At 39.6% G+C, this 19,160-nt stretch overlaps 1 protein-coding gene across 1 annotated transcript in view; it reads right to left on the bottom strand.

Moving 5' to 3' along the window:
• The window catches only part of NEDD9 (neural precursor cell expressed, developmentally down-regulated 9), a gene marked incomplete at both ends in the record, with an annotated part of 137,721 nt that overhangs the window by 27,912 nt on the left and 90,649 nt on the right, over positions 1-19,160 (bottom strand). Inside the window, one exon of the mRNA XM_084259409.1 lies at positions 1,003-1,449. Coding sequence (XP_084115535.1) covers positions 1,003-1,449 — 447 coding nt within the window. The remainder of the gene's footprint in view (positions 1-1,002; positions 1,450-19,160) is intronic.

Consider the following 19,160-nt stretch of genomic DNA (forward strand, 5'->3'; position numbering starts at 1 on the left):
CTTTTTTTTGTTCTGTTAAATCAGTCCATTCCTAATACTCACCCTTGGAATTTATCAGTCAACAAAAGAGAAAAGTCCTCTTATGAAATTCTCACAAAAGCATTATCTTGGTGTTGTCTCTCCTCCTCCCACTAAGTTTACTGATGTTATTTTCTCCCCGGCACATACATCCACCTGGCACTGCAGTGTTGGCTTATGTCTTCCCACTACAATGGATCATGAGGACTTATATTACAAGCATGAAAAATACATGAGGTGTTTAAAAGTCATTCAGTAAATGAAATTTCTTTTTCTCTCAAATTGTTATGCCGTTTTAGAAGGATAGAGTTCTGGAGAGTTCATTTATTCTTTTTTCCCTAACAAGAAGATTTCCTATCTTAACTCCACTATTCTTACTCAGATACTTTATAGGACTTACTTGAATGACAAGTGGATGGATGGCTCCTTTCTAAACTTATGATTATCTCTGTGTTTTAAAATTTTAAGTGAATAACTCCACAGAACAAGTTGGTTGGCATGACCCTCTCTAGGCTTCCTCAGCACCTCTATGTCTGGTGAGCTCTTGGCACAGCCAGGCCAATGAGGTCCTGAGTCAGCTTTTGGTGAAAGGTGGGTTCTTGCTGCATGGCTGTGCTTATACAAAATTGGGTGCCTTGTACTACTCAAAGAAAACATAGAAAAAACTAGAAATTATTTGAGTGCAGAAGGTAGGTCTCAAAGTAGGTCTACCAGACAGATGGAGAGAAATAATATAAAAACCTAGTATAACCCAGAATGACAGGAATTTATAATGACTGTGAATCAACAGTATCTGGCATATAGTAGCAATTCAAGAAAATTTTGCCAATGAATGAATAGAAATATGATGCAAAAATAATGCCTGAGCCAGGGTAATAGATATACTACTTGGAAATTTCAAGTTCGTATTTTGAGAACATTTCTATTATTCCTAGTGCAATGGGGAAAAAAGTAGAACAAAAACACAGTGAGCTGCTCACTCACCTTTTTACTTAAATGGGGACCATTAGCTCCCTCAATGCCTCGCTGCACTGCTGGTGGCACTTGATACACTTCTTGCTCCTGGATACCATGGCCAGTGGGTACTTGGTAAATTCCCTGATTTTGGTAGGAAGGTGGCACTTGGTAGATATTGTCTCTTGGGGCACCCTGTGAATTTGACACTTGATACAGTTTCTGTTGGCCAAAGCTCTGGTGCATCAGTCCAGAAGTGGTCTGGTCTTTACTGGACGAAGGCTCCTGCATAGAACCAATCAGAAGCTTCACCCGGTTGCCCGGGACGATGCCTTGCCGACCATGTAAGGCGCAGAGCCACCATCCTTCCAGGCCTCCGGTGTTCTGCTCTATGACAGTCAGAATCTCTCCCTTGCGGAAGGCCAGCTCCTCAGCGCACTCTGGGACATTGTCATATAATGCTTTTGCCATAAGATTCTAGGAAGGAGAGAACAGAGGAAATCATGTTAGAATATTCTTTTAGTCCTCTTAACACCTAAAGCCCATGCTCTCATGGGGAGGCACTACCTGCAAAGGAGAGAAGACTATATATGAACAACAGCCTGTAAGGAGAAAAACAGATGTTGTAGACAAAAGACAGAAGGGTATGTCTGTGTCTGCCACCAGTGACATCAGACTGCTCCGTGGAAAAGCTCACAGCACCACAAGTTTTTTCCTCTTGCAGTATTTGCTGTGCCAAGGAATTATGAGTAGTACCGTTAAAGAGACAGAGAATGGTTTACTGTACAAAACATTTTTCTTCCTCTCGAAGCCAACTCAAACGATAAAACATAAAATATTCAGATGTGCTAAAATCAACATTTCTCAATTTTTTTTTTCATACAATGGAGGTAAAAAGATTCAAAGCAAATCCCAAGTAAACAGAATTTGGTATTAAAGTAGAAATAAAAGTACACTTATTCATGCTTTAGTAGGGCTTAATTAGTTCTTATGCTCAGTTGATCCTTGGAAACAGGGGGACTCTCCCATGATAATCAAACAGAGCACAGGGTGACGTAGTCTGAGTCTTCTCCAGGTTTGACAACAAGGATCTACAAGGAATCTATAATATGAAGACAGATGCCATCTCTTTCTGTTTTCTTTTCATACCTGAAGATGTATGAAAAGAAGACCCCTTCTCACCCAGCCACTTTATCACCAGATTGTTGAATCTCACCATTCACATTAGAAAGCTTTCCCCTTTCATGAGCCCAAAACACTTTCTCTCTTTGTATGAAGGCCTCTCTGGCACATTCAGTACTAAAAAGACAGCCAAAGTAGGCAGTCAGCGGAGAGTGGGCAGGCAGTCAGTGCTGACATTCTTGGAAGCCTTTCAAAGGCTCTGAAGATTTCATTTCTTGGCATTAGAAATGTTTCACAGCAGGATGGCCGCCATTACCACATGCCTGCTCCTTCCAAGTGCATGGAGGAGTCAGGGAACATTGTAAATTCATCCTAAGGACTCACAGAAAACTAAAAGTGATCTCTCTGGTGCTTCACTAATATCCTGGCAAAGATGATCATTTGTGGGAGAAAGAGTTGCTGATTGGATGAAGCAAGTTGGTGACTTTACGTATTGGTAGAATTTCTGTTAGGATTTCTCCTCTTTTTCCTTCTCTAGAAATGTTTACTTGATCTTTCAATCTTCTATTTTTCATTCCTTTGTAACTGACATACATCAATCACCTCCCTCCCCCTGTACTATGCCGGCAGCCACAAGTCCTACACTGTGTGCTGGCTGGTTGCTATGGAGATGCTGTGCTATGTGAGGGATCTCTACTCAGTCAACAGTTGGGAAGGGTCCTAGCTTTTCTCTGTTAGTCAAGTTCCTCTTAATATGTATGTATGTAACCTAAGGACATAAGTCACAGAGGTCAGTACCCAGGAAGTCTTGTGATGCTCTTTAAGAAGAAGGTTAAAGTTCTTGTTCTTGAGAGTTATAAAATCCTAGAAGTCTGTGACTTAGACAGGAAAGTGGGAAAAGAAGCAGAAGGGAAACTATGGGAGTTGAGGTCCAGGAGAAAGTTTTACTTAGTACTTATAATCTAGGAAGCTTTGGGTTCCTTCTGACAATTAAGAATTCATATTACATAAAGATAAAATCACACAGCATTGTATCCTGGTCTGAAGAACCATTTAAGGGTGTCATATCCTAAAATCTCCTGTTTATCTTCTTTTGGGTGCCCTGTAATTTTAAATTAAAGAGTTACACACGACAAGATTCTGATCCTTTGTACCAAAATGATCTCAAGGAAATTATTAAAGTCATTTTGGGATGACAGAGCAGGGAGAGAGCTGACACTCCGGTCGCTCTCTCTGAGGTCCTTTCAACAACTGGGAATGGCTGGTAAGAAAGTCCCAACATGAAATCAGAAGTGACAGAACCGGGACCAGTTGAATGGGAGCTGAGGAAGGAGAGCTGTGTAATTATATTGGCTACAAAGAAGGAAAAGAAAAGAAACAAAAAGCAGTAGAAAGGCAAAGAATGCAGACCTAATCAGCATAAATGGGCTCGAAGCATTTAGAGTTGGGTCACTGCCATGGATCTCCATGAAGCACTGAAGTAGGGCACTGGACCATGCTTGATTAGAGGCTGTTCGAAATCCCCGAGAAAGGGTTGTGCTGGATGTTCTTTGTCTCCTGTCCCAGTGACCTTCCCACCACCTGGTCAGCAGCATGCTAATGTTTCTAGATGAGTCTCACGAGCTGCTTCTCTGAGAAGACTTTCAGAGGTCTATTGTCCTTGCTAATGTAGGCATCATGGATAAATTCTCCTTATTGGTTGGCCATGATTTCCCTGCAGTCCTGCTGCCCACAGACATTAAGATTTAAAGAGATAGGGTCACAAGATTGTTGGCGGCAGGCACCACAGTGGTCACTTGACATGGCATGTGCTGACAGAGATTCTTAATTTTGTCTGAACAGGAGTAAGTTATTTAATATCTGGGCAGGCTATCGAGAGCCAAAATTCATATCCAGCCATTCCTCCAATTAGAAGATTGCAGCTTCAGAGATCTTAGAGAACAGCTGGACCCAATACCCCATTTTACAGATTAGTTAACAGGTCTGGGGAGGCCAGACGGTTGGTGTCAGAAATGGGAATAGAACTGTGGTCTCGTAGTTCAGTTCTTCTTCCACATCTGTAAGCCACCTTGTCTGTGCTATACAATGCACTTCTGACTGGGCTCAATTCTTACAGTAAAGTCCTTAAGATGGTAAATTTTTCTTATCATGTCTCTTAGAATAAATAAATTCTTGGGGCCTGGGGTTCTAACTGTGATTTGGACAGATTAATGTGCCTTTTTGTGCCTCAGTTTCCTCATCTGTAAAGTGAGAGTGAGGGTATTAATACCTACCTCATTGGTTTGCTGTGAGAATTAAATGGATTAATTCAAGTCAAGTGCTTTAACAATGCCAGAGATTAGGAAGCTATTATAACCATTTATTTCATTTGTGGAATGAATGGTGCTTTGGCCTTCAGCTCCCTACCCAGCATAGCTCCTCTCAGGCCTCAATCAAGGGTTGGTTGTGTTCTTTTTTTTTTTTAATTAAGCTGAGTTTTTTTATTTATTTATTTGTATGTTTGTTTGTTTGTTTGTTTATTTATACAAGCACTGGGTACAGTCAGAAGCACAGGAGAGTTAGAAAATTCACCAGAGCCAGAGCGGGGAACAGAACAGGCAGACTGACGAAATACACTGCTGAGGGGAGCAGCGGGCGGCAGGAGAGGTCTGCGTGCCATGTGGGACCCTTGCTGGTGGCCGGGGATGGAACCGGTGCTGCAGAGGCTGTGGACAGCTTCGCAGCCCAGCACTCAACCGCTGCGCCACCAGGGGAGGCCCTGAGGGTTGGCTGTTTTCTAATGATAATTCATAAAGTCAAATTCAGACACTACAAAAGTGGTTCTAATCAGGATTGGAAATTGGCATTTAGGTCATAAATCTTACTTGAGGCACTGCCTAATTGTAGTATCTTATAGAATTGATGCCCCACTCCAAGTTGTCTCAGAAGCCTCTTTGGATTCCATGATTTCACTTCTTGGTTCTCCCTCTTCTTTTGTTCTCATGACCACTCATCTTCCTTCTCCTTCACAGTCCACAATATATTTTTTTAAAGATTTATTTATTTATGCATACGAAAACTGGGGTGTAGCCCAGAGGTGTTGAGGGAAGAAGATTCACCAGAGACAGAATAGGGAGTGGAACAGGAGGATCTACTGAAATACCCTGCTGAGGGGAGAAGCAGGTGAGACAGGAGAGGTCTGCTGCACCATGTGGGTAGCTCCCTGGCCGAAGATCAAACTTGTGCTGCAGTGTCTGGTGATAGCTTCATGGTGCTGAGATTTAACCCCTTGAACCACCAAGGAGGCCCCATAATATCTTTTTTGTCCATCCCTTAAGTGATCATGGCGCAAAGGGATTTCTCTTTGCACCTTTCTCTCCATGCATGTTCTCTACAGGAAATCTCATCCATGCATGGCATCTCAATACATATCCATAGCTCTAGTCTATATATTTCATTTATCCTCTCATAGTTCCAATTGCCTAATGAGTGTCTTTACCTCTCGCTCAACATGTGCAAAGACTTTTTTTACTCCGCTTTATTTTTTGTAATTATCAACATGCAAACAGCTGTTCAAGATGGCCTCCTCAGAGGTTTTCTGAATCTCTTCACAACTTAAAACCTGATCAGGTTGGACTTCACTTTTCCCCCTCACTGAATCTCCTACTTTAGGCATTCAGCAATTTTTTCCCAGCAATGGCTTTTTCAACTGATTTTCTTGCATTGAACCATTTCCTACCTTAAAATCTATCATAGCCAGAATAATCATCTCTCCAAAACTGCCATGATCACTTTCCTTCACACATCTTTGCCATTGTATTTCTTACAGTATGGCCTATACTATCTAATTCAACAAACTCCCTAAGTCCAGGGAGGCTGTCTTATTTCCTTGCATTTCCAGAACTTTGGACTAACATCTGAAACAAAACATACGTTTATTAAATGTTAGTTAACTTGCGATGGATTCAGGATTCTGACTTCCTGGTACTATAAAGAGAGGAAAAAAATTGTTTTTTTTAAAGAAGTCAGTAAAGCGTTTGGTTAAAATTTTCAGGTGGACATAGAAAGATGAATAGAATCATAAATATAGTGTGTCTAAGTCACACAAGACTCACAGAGAACAGAGGATACACCAAGCAGGAAAGTGCCTACCCCTCCTTATTAAAACAGGATAATGACGTATATGGGGAATCTGAATCCTAGTGTCCATAACCCCCCAGCAAACAGGAAAACCAAGAGGAGGTGACCGTCCCAACCAGATTAAAACAAAGATCTCTGTAATAGCCATTTCCTCCTTCAATGTAGCAACTCACACCATTCACACTTTGCCAAAACATTTCGGTTCCACTGTTTCTGGTTCCCAAGATCTGCCTGAGGAATGGGAAGTTAATACTGCACAACTCACCAGAACAGCGGGTACAGAAAGCTCTGGGTCACATGACACCTGTCACACTGCTCCTCCCCCACCTCTTTTCTGCTATCAAAATGTCAAGAAAGCTTATTAGTCCTACTGCCAAGGAAACTATGCTATAAATACAGAGAGGTGTGACTTGCAATTCCCAAGACCATTCATGCTTTGAAGGGAAGAGACACAATGGCTGGTGTGTCCTCCATTGGGACTGACAGCGTCTTCAATGGACAGCTTCCTCTTATTTTACTTCATTCTATATTTATCATACGGGAGCTCCTGCCAAGGCCTCAGAGTCACAACATTCTCAACAATCTTGCAAACTTTAGCAGATGGGGGGGTGTGTTTGTGTGTGTGTGTGTGTGTGTGTGTTTTGAAGGGGCAGTGGACAGATCCTGAGAAAGACTCAGTGGAAAAAAAAAAGGCCATTATAGGGGAAATAAGCCCAAAGAAAGTAGCTGAGAGATGAGCATCATCAAGGTCAGGCTCAGTATAAGGTGAAAGCAAGGATCAAGTGCCTTTGTGCTGACAGAAATTAGCTTTGATGTGAAGGACCTTAAACAACTTGGCTCCCCCACCCACCATCACTTTTAAGTTAGAACAAAAAGTGGAATTTCCCCAAAGAAAGAAACAGTCGTGGTCAGAAAACAAGGATATCTGTAAATGCCTGGATACCAATTATTGGAACACTTGCTTTACACCTGGGTCCTGTCATTGGAGGATCTGGGATGTTGAATAGTTTAAGAACTGGATCCACTGGAGACTATTACGTAGCACACATGAAGTTTCAGGAGTCAGAAAATAAGGTACATAGCACATTCAAGTTTTTTCTCAGCAATACTTGTTGATTGTAATCTGACAATCAACATTGTGGAATCTGAACTACACCAGAGAGGTAGCAGCAGAGTCCTGCCAGGTCCCAGGAGTCCCCACTCATATCTCTGACCCTGGTGAGGACCATCCAATAAATCCACTCTACAGATTTCTCTGGCACCTACACCACATTTCAGCCAACGATTTTCATTTTCAAAAGAGCTTCTAAACCCCTAGATTTGTGCAGCGCTTACATGCTTACACAAATATCTTGGACCCTCTCTGGATGAATTGTTTTCTCTGCCCCAAGTCCTCACATTTTCTTAGATTTTTCCAGCCTGTGATTTTTCAGTCACAACGTTCTCTTTGGAGTATTTCTAGAAGAGGCACTTTAAGAAAGGTGACATCAGACACTGCCTCCCAAAGCTTCACTTTGACAGACAGCGGTTCCCACATGCACCCCGGGGCTGCTGCATCCTGTGCATTGTCCCTAGAAGCTTCCAGGTTTGGGAACCTTAATGTCTCTTCCACATTGCCTTATTTCTGTTTGATGGTGAAATAATTTAGAACCAGTACCACTTTGGTAGATCATATACCAATGTGACACTACCTTTTAAGAACTGATGAGAAGATCTGATGCTCATTGCAAATTTGGATATTTGAATTTCAGAAAGAATTTTCTGTCTGACCAGGTTTGGTAACATGATATGTGCAGCACAGCTAAAATATTTTAAAAGTGTTTCTTCAAATGCTGGTTTCTCCATCTATTCTCCTTTGATAAGGCTGATGTGAGACATGAAATGACCAAAAGGGTAGAGTAAAATTTTTGTTTTACATTAAAAAAATTGTGAGTGGATTGTAGGTAGGCATGCAAGTTTGTGTGCAGCTTCATCGTCAGCTTTTATTATTTCTTGGCATGCGTTGGGGGATGAATTGATTGCTAACAATATTTAATTATCATAAATAATACATGTGTCTTTAAGATTTCAATTTTCCACTCTTCTATGGCCTTTGAAACACATACAACTTGTGAGGTATTAAATAAGAGGGAAGCACACCTCCATTTTTGTTGGTATTAGAACCAGCAGTCACCCACAGATTGCCCAGAATCAACTAGACAAGAATTTGAGACTAAGAAGGCATTTTGGAAATCATTCTAACCCAATCTTCTTGTTTTATTGTCCAGAGGGTCTCTTATTAGATTAGCAGTAGAGCCAGCACTAGCATCTGGTTCCCCTCTTAATCTAGGATTTTTCCACCGTACCAGGATGTGCTTCCTGAGAACCTTCCCCATTGTAGAATTTAGTACTGTTGCTTTAAGTGTTGGAATTTATAAGCATTTGTCCCAGATTGCCTGGTTTTGATAGATTTAAGTATAGCACATTGGCAGAGGATCAAAAAAACGAGGCAGGCACAAACTCTCTTCAGGTTCTGTCCCTAGATAAATCTGACAGGCGCCATATAATGATGAAGGCCTGACACCCACTCACCAAAAAGATAGGTTTTATTAACAATAAAACAGCCACCTGGATTTCAGCCAACACTGCAGTGTTGGCACCGGATCACATCTACCTGCTTGTCTAGACAAATCCCTATAACATCCAGGTACTTGGGGAAGCAAAGTGAGAATTAAGTTATAAAGGAGAAAGAGACTGCAGTCCACTTCGTTCAAGTGTATTTCCAAACAGTATCGTTTCTCTAAAGTCAAAACACACAGGCTATAATCTCTCATAAAGTTTTTGAAAGAACAAAAAGATGTTCCTATTTTGATATATTTCCATATGTCTTATCTTTCTGTACAAAGGTACGCAGCCCCTAAAGTCTGAAGATGTATCTAAACTCACCAATACAAACGCAAACACAGGCTGACAACCTTATTTGTCTCCCATCCAGAATCCAGTTGATGTAGCTCAGATGCGACCCTTCCCTGGAATTCTTTTCAGTGTCACCTGACTTAGATTTGATGCCTGATTGTTGGTGCCCACTTCGCTTGTGAGGTGCTCAAAGAATTTTTTAAAAATGCATCTATACCTCTGAGAGGGCATATATAAGCAAACACTGTAGCGCAGCTGCAGGGCCATCTCAAGAGAGAGCCTATAGACACTGCAGCGTCTCAGCTAGAAGACAGAGGAAAGATGGAAGGGGTAAATGGAAGAGAGGAAAAACTTTGAAATGAAATTGTTCGATGCTCCTACATTTTATATTATATACCAATTTATCAGACTCAAATAGCTTTCTTTAAGGCCCAGTTCTAAATGCATGTTTATATATATATATACATATCTATCTATCTATATATATACTCACACACACACACATGCACGCCATATACACCAGACGATTCCACAGAACGACAGTTGTCTTAGAGATGGTCTGACAGTTTTACGTGACTCCTTGCTTCTTTGTTCGAACAAATTGGGGCTAATCTTAGAAAATGAAGTTTCCTTTTGGCTATAACTTGTTACATTAAGTTCAATCTTGACTCAAGACAAAATTAGGCCACATAGTTCTATAGTTGTATTTTTGTGCTTCTCTCACATAAAAAGCAAGGCAATTATTTTTAAGCAGAAGGAACTAGAGGAGATTAAACCAGTTATTTTTAATTAGGGGGAATTCTATTCTGTCCCCTCAGGTAACTTTAGTCTGTGGTTTGGAGACATTGTTGGTTGTTGTGTGTATGTGTGTCTGTGTGTGTCACTGGAAGCCAGTGGATAGAGGTCAGGGATGCTACTAAACATCCTGCAGTTCACAGGACACCCCACAACAAAAACTATCCATTCCAAATTGTCAAAAGTGCTGAGGTGCAGAAACCCAGGATAGAGGAATGGATACTAGAGGCAGACGGGGAATGTATTTTAGTTGCTCTTGGTTTAAACCTGACTGAATTCATTCAAGACTGAATTAGTAGAGTTTAGTCAGTCCTTATACTGGACTAAGGACAATGCCTTTTGTGCTTCTGTTTCACCACCTGCAAAATAAGGATAATGAACATATTCTTTATAATAATATTATGAGGAGTCATGATATGTATGTGAAACACTCATTTCTTCAGAAGAAAGGGTTTCTATAAAATCAAAGCACAGTTATTAGCTGCACTATTATGAGCTCATGAAATTGTGTCCTAAGAACTGTACTCCTCCCCTTAAAAAAAATTCCCCCAGGAGAAGAAAACAAACCCGAAATGATCTCATCGTGATTACACCTGCCACACCAAAAAACAGACACAGTTCAGAGAAACAAAATTCTTTCCCTCCAGCAATGAACTAAACTGCGTCTGTAATTAAGACCTTAATAAGGGAGCAGGAGGCTTGATGCAGACGCTGCAGGCGATGAGGTGAGGAGCTACCGTGCCAGATTTAAAACAAGAACAATTGAAATACAATCCTCCTCCCTGCCTAATGCTCTCAGGTGTTCTGTGCAAGTTCAGATTTTAAAATGGACTTTTCATCATTTCTAAAGGAAATGAGGCCTGTTTCTGCAAGGAAAAACAAAGGCCCATCTTCTTATTTTCAAGTAAATGTTATTTGTGATCACATTTGAAAAAAATTTCATGAATCCACTTTTTTTAAAAAAAAAAAACTTCTTGGGTTTTTTTTATAAGGAAAAAGAGATAACACCGCCGCAGTTTATTGACCTCTGGAATAGTTTTGTTGACTGTCCAGTGACCATGTGGTCCTGAACATTCGAAGATAGCCCCAGTTTCAAATGTCTTTGCAACTGTCAGACCATCTGCCCTGTTTTGAGGTTTTGCATACCTACAGAAATTATATCTGTATGAAAATACAAGATAAGAATGCAAGTACATCTCTTGCTAATGGCTTGTCTTGGTTAAATGTAGGGTTTGGGACAAAAAGAACTGCTAAGTACTGGTAAGAGCCAGTCAAGGTAAATGTCCTTTAATTGACAAGATGATCTTTATAAGGAAGAAAAACATATTCCAAGGGTCTCTGGGCCTCTGAGAGATTGTCTACAAGTGCAGCTTCACAGTAAACAGTGTTTTTAGGAGAAAGAATGCTCTTGGGATAACTATTCCAATTTTTCCTTGCCCTTCTCTCACTAAAGGGTATGCTCACCACTTAGGTCCTGAGCAAAAAAGGTTGGAGAATCAGAGAGTATCACAGAAGTTCTGCCCCAGACAAGTGCTCCAGGCAAGGAGGCCTTCAGAATGTTGCTTGTCAGTGCTCTTGTGATAGCGGGGGAATACTGCTGGTCCCCTAACCTGCTTCTGCCAAATTCTAAGTCACACTACAAGTGATTAGTAACAAAAAATACCCCTGAGAAGTTCATCCACAGATGACGGACGGACGTGTTCTGTTAGATACTAAAGACTCTGAGCTGCAAGAACACTGGAGTAGCCTAGGGCTAGAGGAGCGTGGTGAGTCCTGAGTCAGCCACATCTCCTGGGGAGAGAAGTGCTAAATTAAAGGTAACAAGCTGACTACCACAAATGAGTGAGATTCTGGCTAATTCATAAGGATTGTGCCATAATAAATGGTTTCCAAATAACTACATGAAGTTAGGGAAAATAGCAATGACACATCATGCTGCTTAAACACATTTTTTTTTTATTAAACAGAAAAAAAAATCTCATTCAAATTTAACTTTATATGCCTTTTAGTTTCTGTAACTTTCTATTGAATATCACAAATACCACCTTCCCCACAGGCAAACATAAAGAGTAAAGAATGGAATTAAACAAGTTGAAAAGGAGCTATGAGATATTTTTGTGCAATTCTGGTAATTTCATATATTTATATTTACTCAATCTTTATTTCTAGTAAGCATTACCATCAACATTCCATATAGAGCATTTTTTATTGATCTAACTATTACCTTGACATAGTAGAAACATCAGGAGAAATTCTCATATGCAACATATACAACAAAATTTGCAATGAAATAAGGTACCTCCAAATCAATGGGCCCAACCTTTCAATAAAGATCTTGAACCACCTACTTAAACACGATTTAGCACCATTAATGATTGGGGAGGAGGTGTGGTAGAAAGAGACTAGTTATTTTAGAAGAATAATCTGGGTGGGGCCAGGTATATGCATTTGAAAACATGCCAGTGGCAATTTTATTATCTCCATGATTAGCAGCTTCACCTTCCACGATGATAAATTACTACTCATATTTTCTGGAGAGTCTGTTGCATCTTCCTCAAATAAGTGCCTCAATTAATCTAGACTGCATTTCTGGGGGGGGGGGGGTGCGGATTTTTTTTAAAGTTTTTTTTTTTTTTTTTTTTAATGCATACATAAGGGCCAGAGGTGGAGGGTGGAGGGGCGGTGAGAGGATTCACCAGAGACAGAGTATGGAGCAGAACAGGCAGATCTACTGAAATACACTGCTGAGGGGAGAAGTGAACGAGACAGGAGAGGTCTGCTGTACCACGTGGCTTAGCTCTGTGGTCAGGGATTGAACTCAGGCCATAGAGTCTGGCAATAGCTTGATGGTACTGAGACTAACTCCTGCGCCACCAAGAAGGCCTCTATCTAGATTGCATTATTAACTAAAACTATGTTCCAAAAGAATCTCTCTTTCCAGTGTAGGATGGAAAAGGTTACTAACAAGAACACTTATTATGAAATGCAGATTCCTCAGGAAGATAGTCTTTTGCAGCTAGACTGTAATGTTCCCCAGGCTTTCAGAGTCCTCATTAACCAGTAAGAATTACCACAGGGACATGACTGGAATGTTCAAAGTAAATAAAATGGAGGGGGTGTTGCTGACAACCAATAACAGGTTGGTTTTTTTTTTTTTTTTTTTTTTTTTAGCCCTCTTTCCAAGCCCATAGTTCTTGCAATTATCTATTGCCTAGGAAACGGACAGTTATTCTCTGGAATTTTAAGTTGGGAATATAGTATTTCTTCCCACTGGCCCTGTTTTGTTTATCTTGGCATAAAAGACTTGGTAATTAAGTCTATATGTTACTGCAGAGTAATGCCATGGTCCCAGTGGCTGGCATTTCAAACAAATTTGTCTAGGTTTCTTTCTAACCTTAAAATGATCTAAAAATAGGTGACCAGGACCTCTTACTTTACATCTACATCACTCTGATAGATTGCATGAACATAAGGCATGTAGTTTACCCTGAACTTCTATACTCCACTACTCCCTTGCCTTTGCATTTCACCTTTGATTTTTTTTTTTAAATTGATGATTTGACTCTCTTTTCCTCACTCAAACAATTTTGTTTTGGCTAATAATTTTAATGAACATTTCTTCTTATTTTTATCAACATTATGCTGTATATGTATATATGTACATTTGTTTTACATATTGATATTCTTTAAAGGATCAAATCAGAGCTGCTATTTTTAAATGCCTCTTATGTGCTAGAAATTGATGATTTTCATATATACTTACATCTGATAAGAAAGATATTATTATTTCCATTTTATAAATGAGAAAATGGAGGTCTGAAGTAGCTTGCCTAACATTATATTATCAGAAGGTAGCAAAAGTGGGATATGACACAAACCCACTATGCCATAGAGATTAAGACTCTGTCATCACATATGTGTTTTAAGTAATTTGACTTTCATTTTGATATTTGTTGAGCAAGATTTTATAATTTCAGAAATATCAATAAAATTACAATGACTATCAATAACAAGATACTAAATCATTAATATATAAATAATAAAAATAACAACAAGTAGACACAAGTATGTTGGTAAGTCTCGATGTTTGGGATTTGAATTTCTATAGCACACATCCTGGCCCATCTTAACCTAAGAATTGGGATTCTGTCACCAATTCTTGAGTCCATACTATGCTCTCAATATCTATTGAACATCTATATACAAGGAAAGCTGGGCCAACTAGCATGGTCTACTTACTTTACAATCAAACATTATCTTGTTTAGGCCTAAAACAATAGTATGAAACAGATATTTTACAGATAGGAAAACTGAGGCTCAGGAGAGTTTAACTTACCCAAGCCCAAGATACAAGAACATTAAGAAACAAGAAACAGAAATCCTTTTTTTCCAAAGCCTGCATATAAATAAAGTCTACATATAAATAAAGGGTTGATCTCTTGAATTCAATAGAGTTTACTTAAAACTGGACAGGTCCAGATGGAAATCTATGTGCAGCTATATGAGTTAAATGAATGTCATTTAAATAGTGATTTCATTGAAAGGCAAAATAGTGCTAACAGAGCAGTATAGAGGTGAAAAACATACAACTTATTTTAGGTATCAGAGGACAGTCAAGACTAAGGTTTAGGTTTTCCATTATTTTATAGACTAGATGGATGAGGAGACCTGACTGACAGACTAACCCAGACAGATAGGTACCAAGAGAGAGGGACAAATGAATGGAAAGAGCGAGGGACCAAGAGTCAAAAGAGAGGCAAAGGTAGGGGGCACAGGTGTGTTTTGAGGGCATTAGGTCTGCATGGGTGGGAGAGGCACATTCTGCAGAAGCTAGTATTAGAGAAGCATAGACTGCTTGAAAAAAAAATGAGATATAAGGTCATGAGGGGACAGAAAAGGAAGGAAGTTTGCACAAAGTTTAAAAAGTAGAAATGACTTTTTTTAGAGAAGTCTGGGAGGGTAGACAGGAAATCACTGATGAATTCTGAGAAAAGAACTGATGTATATTCCAGCTAGAAAGGATGTTAAGGAATCCCTGGTATGTTACACACTGGGCAACTTGCTAAATTTGGTATTATCAAGGCACCTTCAGTTCTATGAAGACTTTCATCTTTGTATAGGTAAGCCATTTTGCTATGAAATGAATTTATTGAACAACAAATCATAAACAAATAATTAAGTTAATATTTTCCATTGCATCTTATATTGCTCTTAAATTGATAGATTGCACATAAGATTTTAAAAGGGAGCAAGAGGGCAGGAGTCGATAACTGGATTAAGTACAATGAATTACTTAGGAAAAAATAAAAGAATTTAAAACCAAAATAGCAAAGCAAGGAAAGAATTAGGAGTTATATGGGTCATAAATGACCATATTGACTAAATGGAAAAAGCTTGATCATTTTTTCTCAAGCTAGCTTGAGGTAATAAAAATGTTTTCCATGTCCCCTTGAAAGTGTTTAACAGTGCAAACTTTCTTGTTTCCCCATTTTACCTCACCCCCATTTAACCAGAACACAGTAATCTGAATATTAGAAAGTATTATATTATTATAGATGTTTCAGGTCTATCACATAGTGATTAGATATGTGTATACATTTCAAAATGATTACTATAATGTCTACTTTCCATCTTTTCCTTAGCAATTTCCTATTTTGTGGTACATTATTATTATTATTGATGACAGTTTCTGTGCTGTGCATTGCACTCCCATGACCTATTTATTTTATAACTGGAAGCTTGTACCCCTGAGTTCCCTTTATCCATTTCATCCTCCCCCACCTGGATTTCTAAAGTGTATTGTAAATTCTGTCTATAATTTTGCTTTAATCAAAACATTCAAGAATGAATTTGCTGAATGGTAAACTAGATATTTAACATTTCAATGTAGGCACAGAGGGTTCAGAAATTTGGCAAAGCCACAGAAGCTGCTCAGCTACGAGAGATAAGACAGGTAGCTCCTGATGAGCGCCCAGGCCTGGGCCTGCACAAAGTGGGAGGGATCTTGGGCCTCTGCTCCAACACAGCTGTGCAGGGACCCTCCAGTCACCCTCCCTCCAGGCAAACAGCACCAACAAGCTACCTTCACACCCTCAGGAGGGGAGCCCTTACAGAGCAAGTCACCGCCAGCAGCACAGCCCCCTCTCCATGATTTCAGAATGCTCTCTGTATTGTCAGAAGAGTTTGTGGAAAACTCTTGATAAATTTATCATCATAGAATATATCACATTGCATCCCTCCTGTGAGAAATGGTCCAGTCAATACATAGGACAGTGACATATACAGCCTTCCCATGAACAAGTGAAAAACAAAACTAGATTCAATGAAGCGCTAACCAAAAAAATTTACCAATAGTAAAAACTTACATTCCACAGTTCTCCAGATCATTGTAAACACATAGCCAGCAGACCGAGCTATGTGAGCGCAAATGGAGTGGCTGTTTGTTTGTTCTCTAGTTATGATCCCTGAAGTAGCCAAACCAGATAATCTGGTTCAAAAAAATCTTATAGTATCTGGATTATAAATCTCTCAGTGAACATTTTTACATCTGACTGTGCTAAATTTATAGTATATAGAACACCACAGTGTTGGAAAGATAACTTCTGACTCCAGGGTTCACAGTGTAATAATTACTTGGTTTGAGCACCTAGAAGGCTCAAATTAAACAAATAACTGCAAAATATGCATTTCACTTTGCTTTGTAGAGCTACTGCCTTAAAAAAAAAAAGTGTGAATCCATCTTATAGTAATACTGGGGATAACGTCTCAAATTTACTGGGGGAAGAAAAGAGCATCACATGGGACATTTTAAGGAGGTTCTTTTTGTCTTTAATAGTGATTCAAATTCACAAGTTCTGAAAAAAGATCACTTTAGTTGAACCCCAGTTCTACTCCCTTTTTTTCTTTCTTTCTTTTTTTTGCTGTGTGACTTTAGATAAATAACTTAGTCTCTGTGCCACAATTTCTACATTTGAAAGTAAGTATAATACTCACCTCAGAGTTATGGGGGGAGTTGAATAAGACAATCCTGTATTGCCACAGCAAATCTTAAAATAGATTGCCTAGTAGAGATACCACAGGGTGTCAATCTGTCATTTTTTCACTGGTAGTATTTTTGCTGGTAAAGGTGTCCACAAGCTAATAAAAATCATGTGTTTACATCACTTGGCAGGGTATCCAACATTGGCAAGACCCAGGAAAGAGGCAGATTTTCTCTATGTATGCCAATCACAGTTTACATCATCAGTGGCATGATGTTTTCTTACCATAAGAGTAAAAATAAATTTGGTGAGATCACTGAATAAAAGTGACTTTAGAATTTGTCACTTTCTAGATTGTAGGACTCAATGTTAATTCCAGTCATTTATACTTTTCAATAAAAAATGTTTGAAAGTATGTTCTTTTTTTCCATGAAAGTTGATTTTTTATGAAACTAAAGGCACTCAGCAATAAGGGGAGGTTGGGCAAAAGAAAAATCACTGCAGGCTAAGTAATATTTAATCCTATCACTATTCTAAATAAGTAAACTATAGAAATGCAGGTGACACTTCAAGAAAAAGAACATCCCTGGCAGGTAGAAGGATTTCTTTCTGGTTACATTCTAAGGTTAAATATTAAGAATCTTTAAGATTATCCATCTCTCTGAATTTTCCTATTGAGGCAGTAATGGAAAGCTGATAGCATGGTGATAAGTGATATCTGTGTCTTCAGACAGCTGTATGTAACCTTTTCAAGTGGAACTATAACTCATGACTTACAATAAAGACTTTCAACATTTAGATTTAGAACTTTTGAAGAAGATTTATAGCTTTGAACAAAAGAGGTATCACTGAAGTTAGCTGTTGGCTATTAGCCAAAACTTAGTGTTTACAGCCTCATATTAAAAAGGGATGGGCCAGAAGCTATATAATTCAGAAAGAAAGCAAAATAGTTCCACAGTTTTGAAGGTCAGACAGGTAATAGAAATTGTCGATACAAAAGCGTAAGTACCTTGCCAAAACTGCACTTTTGTTTAAAAGCACTAGGGCTCATGCCTATTCTAAAATAGAAGTGTTCATCATCCAAGGAAAATTCACAACATTGCAATCTCCTCTGTATGGTGTCCCTGGAAGCAACTTGCCTCCTAAGAGGGGGGCAACTTAAACAAAATGGGATATGCTGAGCAAGTGATAATCCTTTTGCCATGAATAAACACAAAAGCAATGGTGCAAAATGCATGGGAAATTCATGCTGCTGCAGTACTATCACAGTCTGTAAGCTTCACAGACAATACACTTGCCAGAACCATTCAAACACCAATAAAAGTGTTTTCAAGAATTAGCAAAATTCCTTTTGTGCTTGCAGCCAACATCCTTCCAGTATGTCAAAATTCTCCATCATCAGCTGTATAATAGTATCTAAGGTATTTTAGTTTCTCCCACCAAAAATACATATGGCATACTGCTTGTCAGACCAAACATTGAAAATAAACTCTGAAAACTGTTTTACTAAGTCAAAGGGGGTCAGCCAGGGAGACGACGTAAGCCTGCCCTGCATCAGGTTAGATAATTTCTGATCTACAGTGGTAGCTCAGACAGGCTTTAAGACTATACTCCTCCAAACTCAGAGGCTTTAAGACTAATATTCCCCCCAAACTTCAGACAGGGAGCGGTCCCAGAGACCGAGTTTCTGCTTGTCTGTATGCCAACCTCAACGACTGAAAACCCTTCTCAGAACTTTCTGGGGGCACAGTAGGGGTCCCTGTGGAGGTCTTGTCACAATGGAACACACACACTCACATATATGGACACACACGCACACAAACCTTATGTGAAAGGCTCTCTCTTACCTTATACTTCATCTCGGCAGCGGGGAATTCAGCCGTTTCCTACACTAGCTGTTGGATTGCATTAAGCACTGGTGTGTGCCCCTCCATAGACTGCAGCCCTAAATCACAGGGAGACCAGTCCAGCCAGCGCAGATTTGTCCTCTCACTGCAGCTCCCCTGCGCTGTGCAGGGAGGCCTCGGAGGTTGCTGTTTTGAAGGAGGAGGGCCATCTCGGCCTCATTTGCATACCGCCTCGCCATTGGCCAGCGGGGGAGGGACGCGGATGCCCCGCCCACCTTCTGAAAGCTGACAAAGAACTTGTAATGTGATCATTTCTTTATACATTATCAGACAGGGTGACAATAAAACAAAGTGGGGAACCGTCTCGAACTTTATTCCTCCACCCCCCCCCCACAAAAACCTAGGAAAAGGAGATAAATTCTTCTTTAAG

This window comes from Talpa europaea, assembly GCF_964194135.1.
Source record: "Talpa europaea genome assembly, chromosome: 2".
In the NCBI taxonomy this organism is placed as follows: Eukaryota; Metazoa; Chordata; class Mammalia; order Eulipotyphla; family Talpidae; genus Talpa; species Talpa europaea.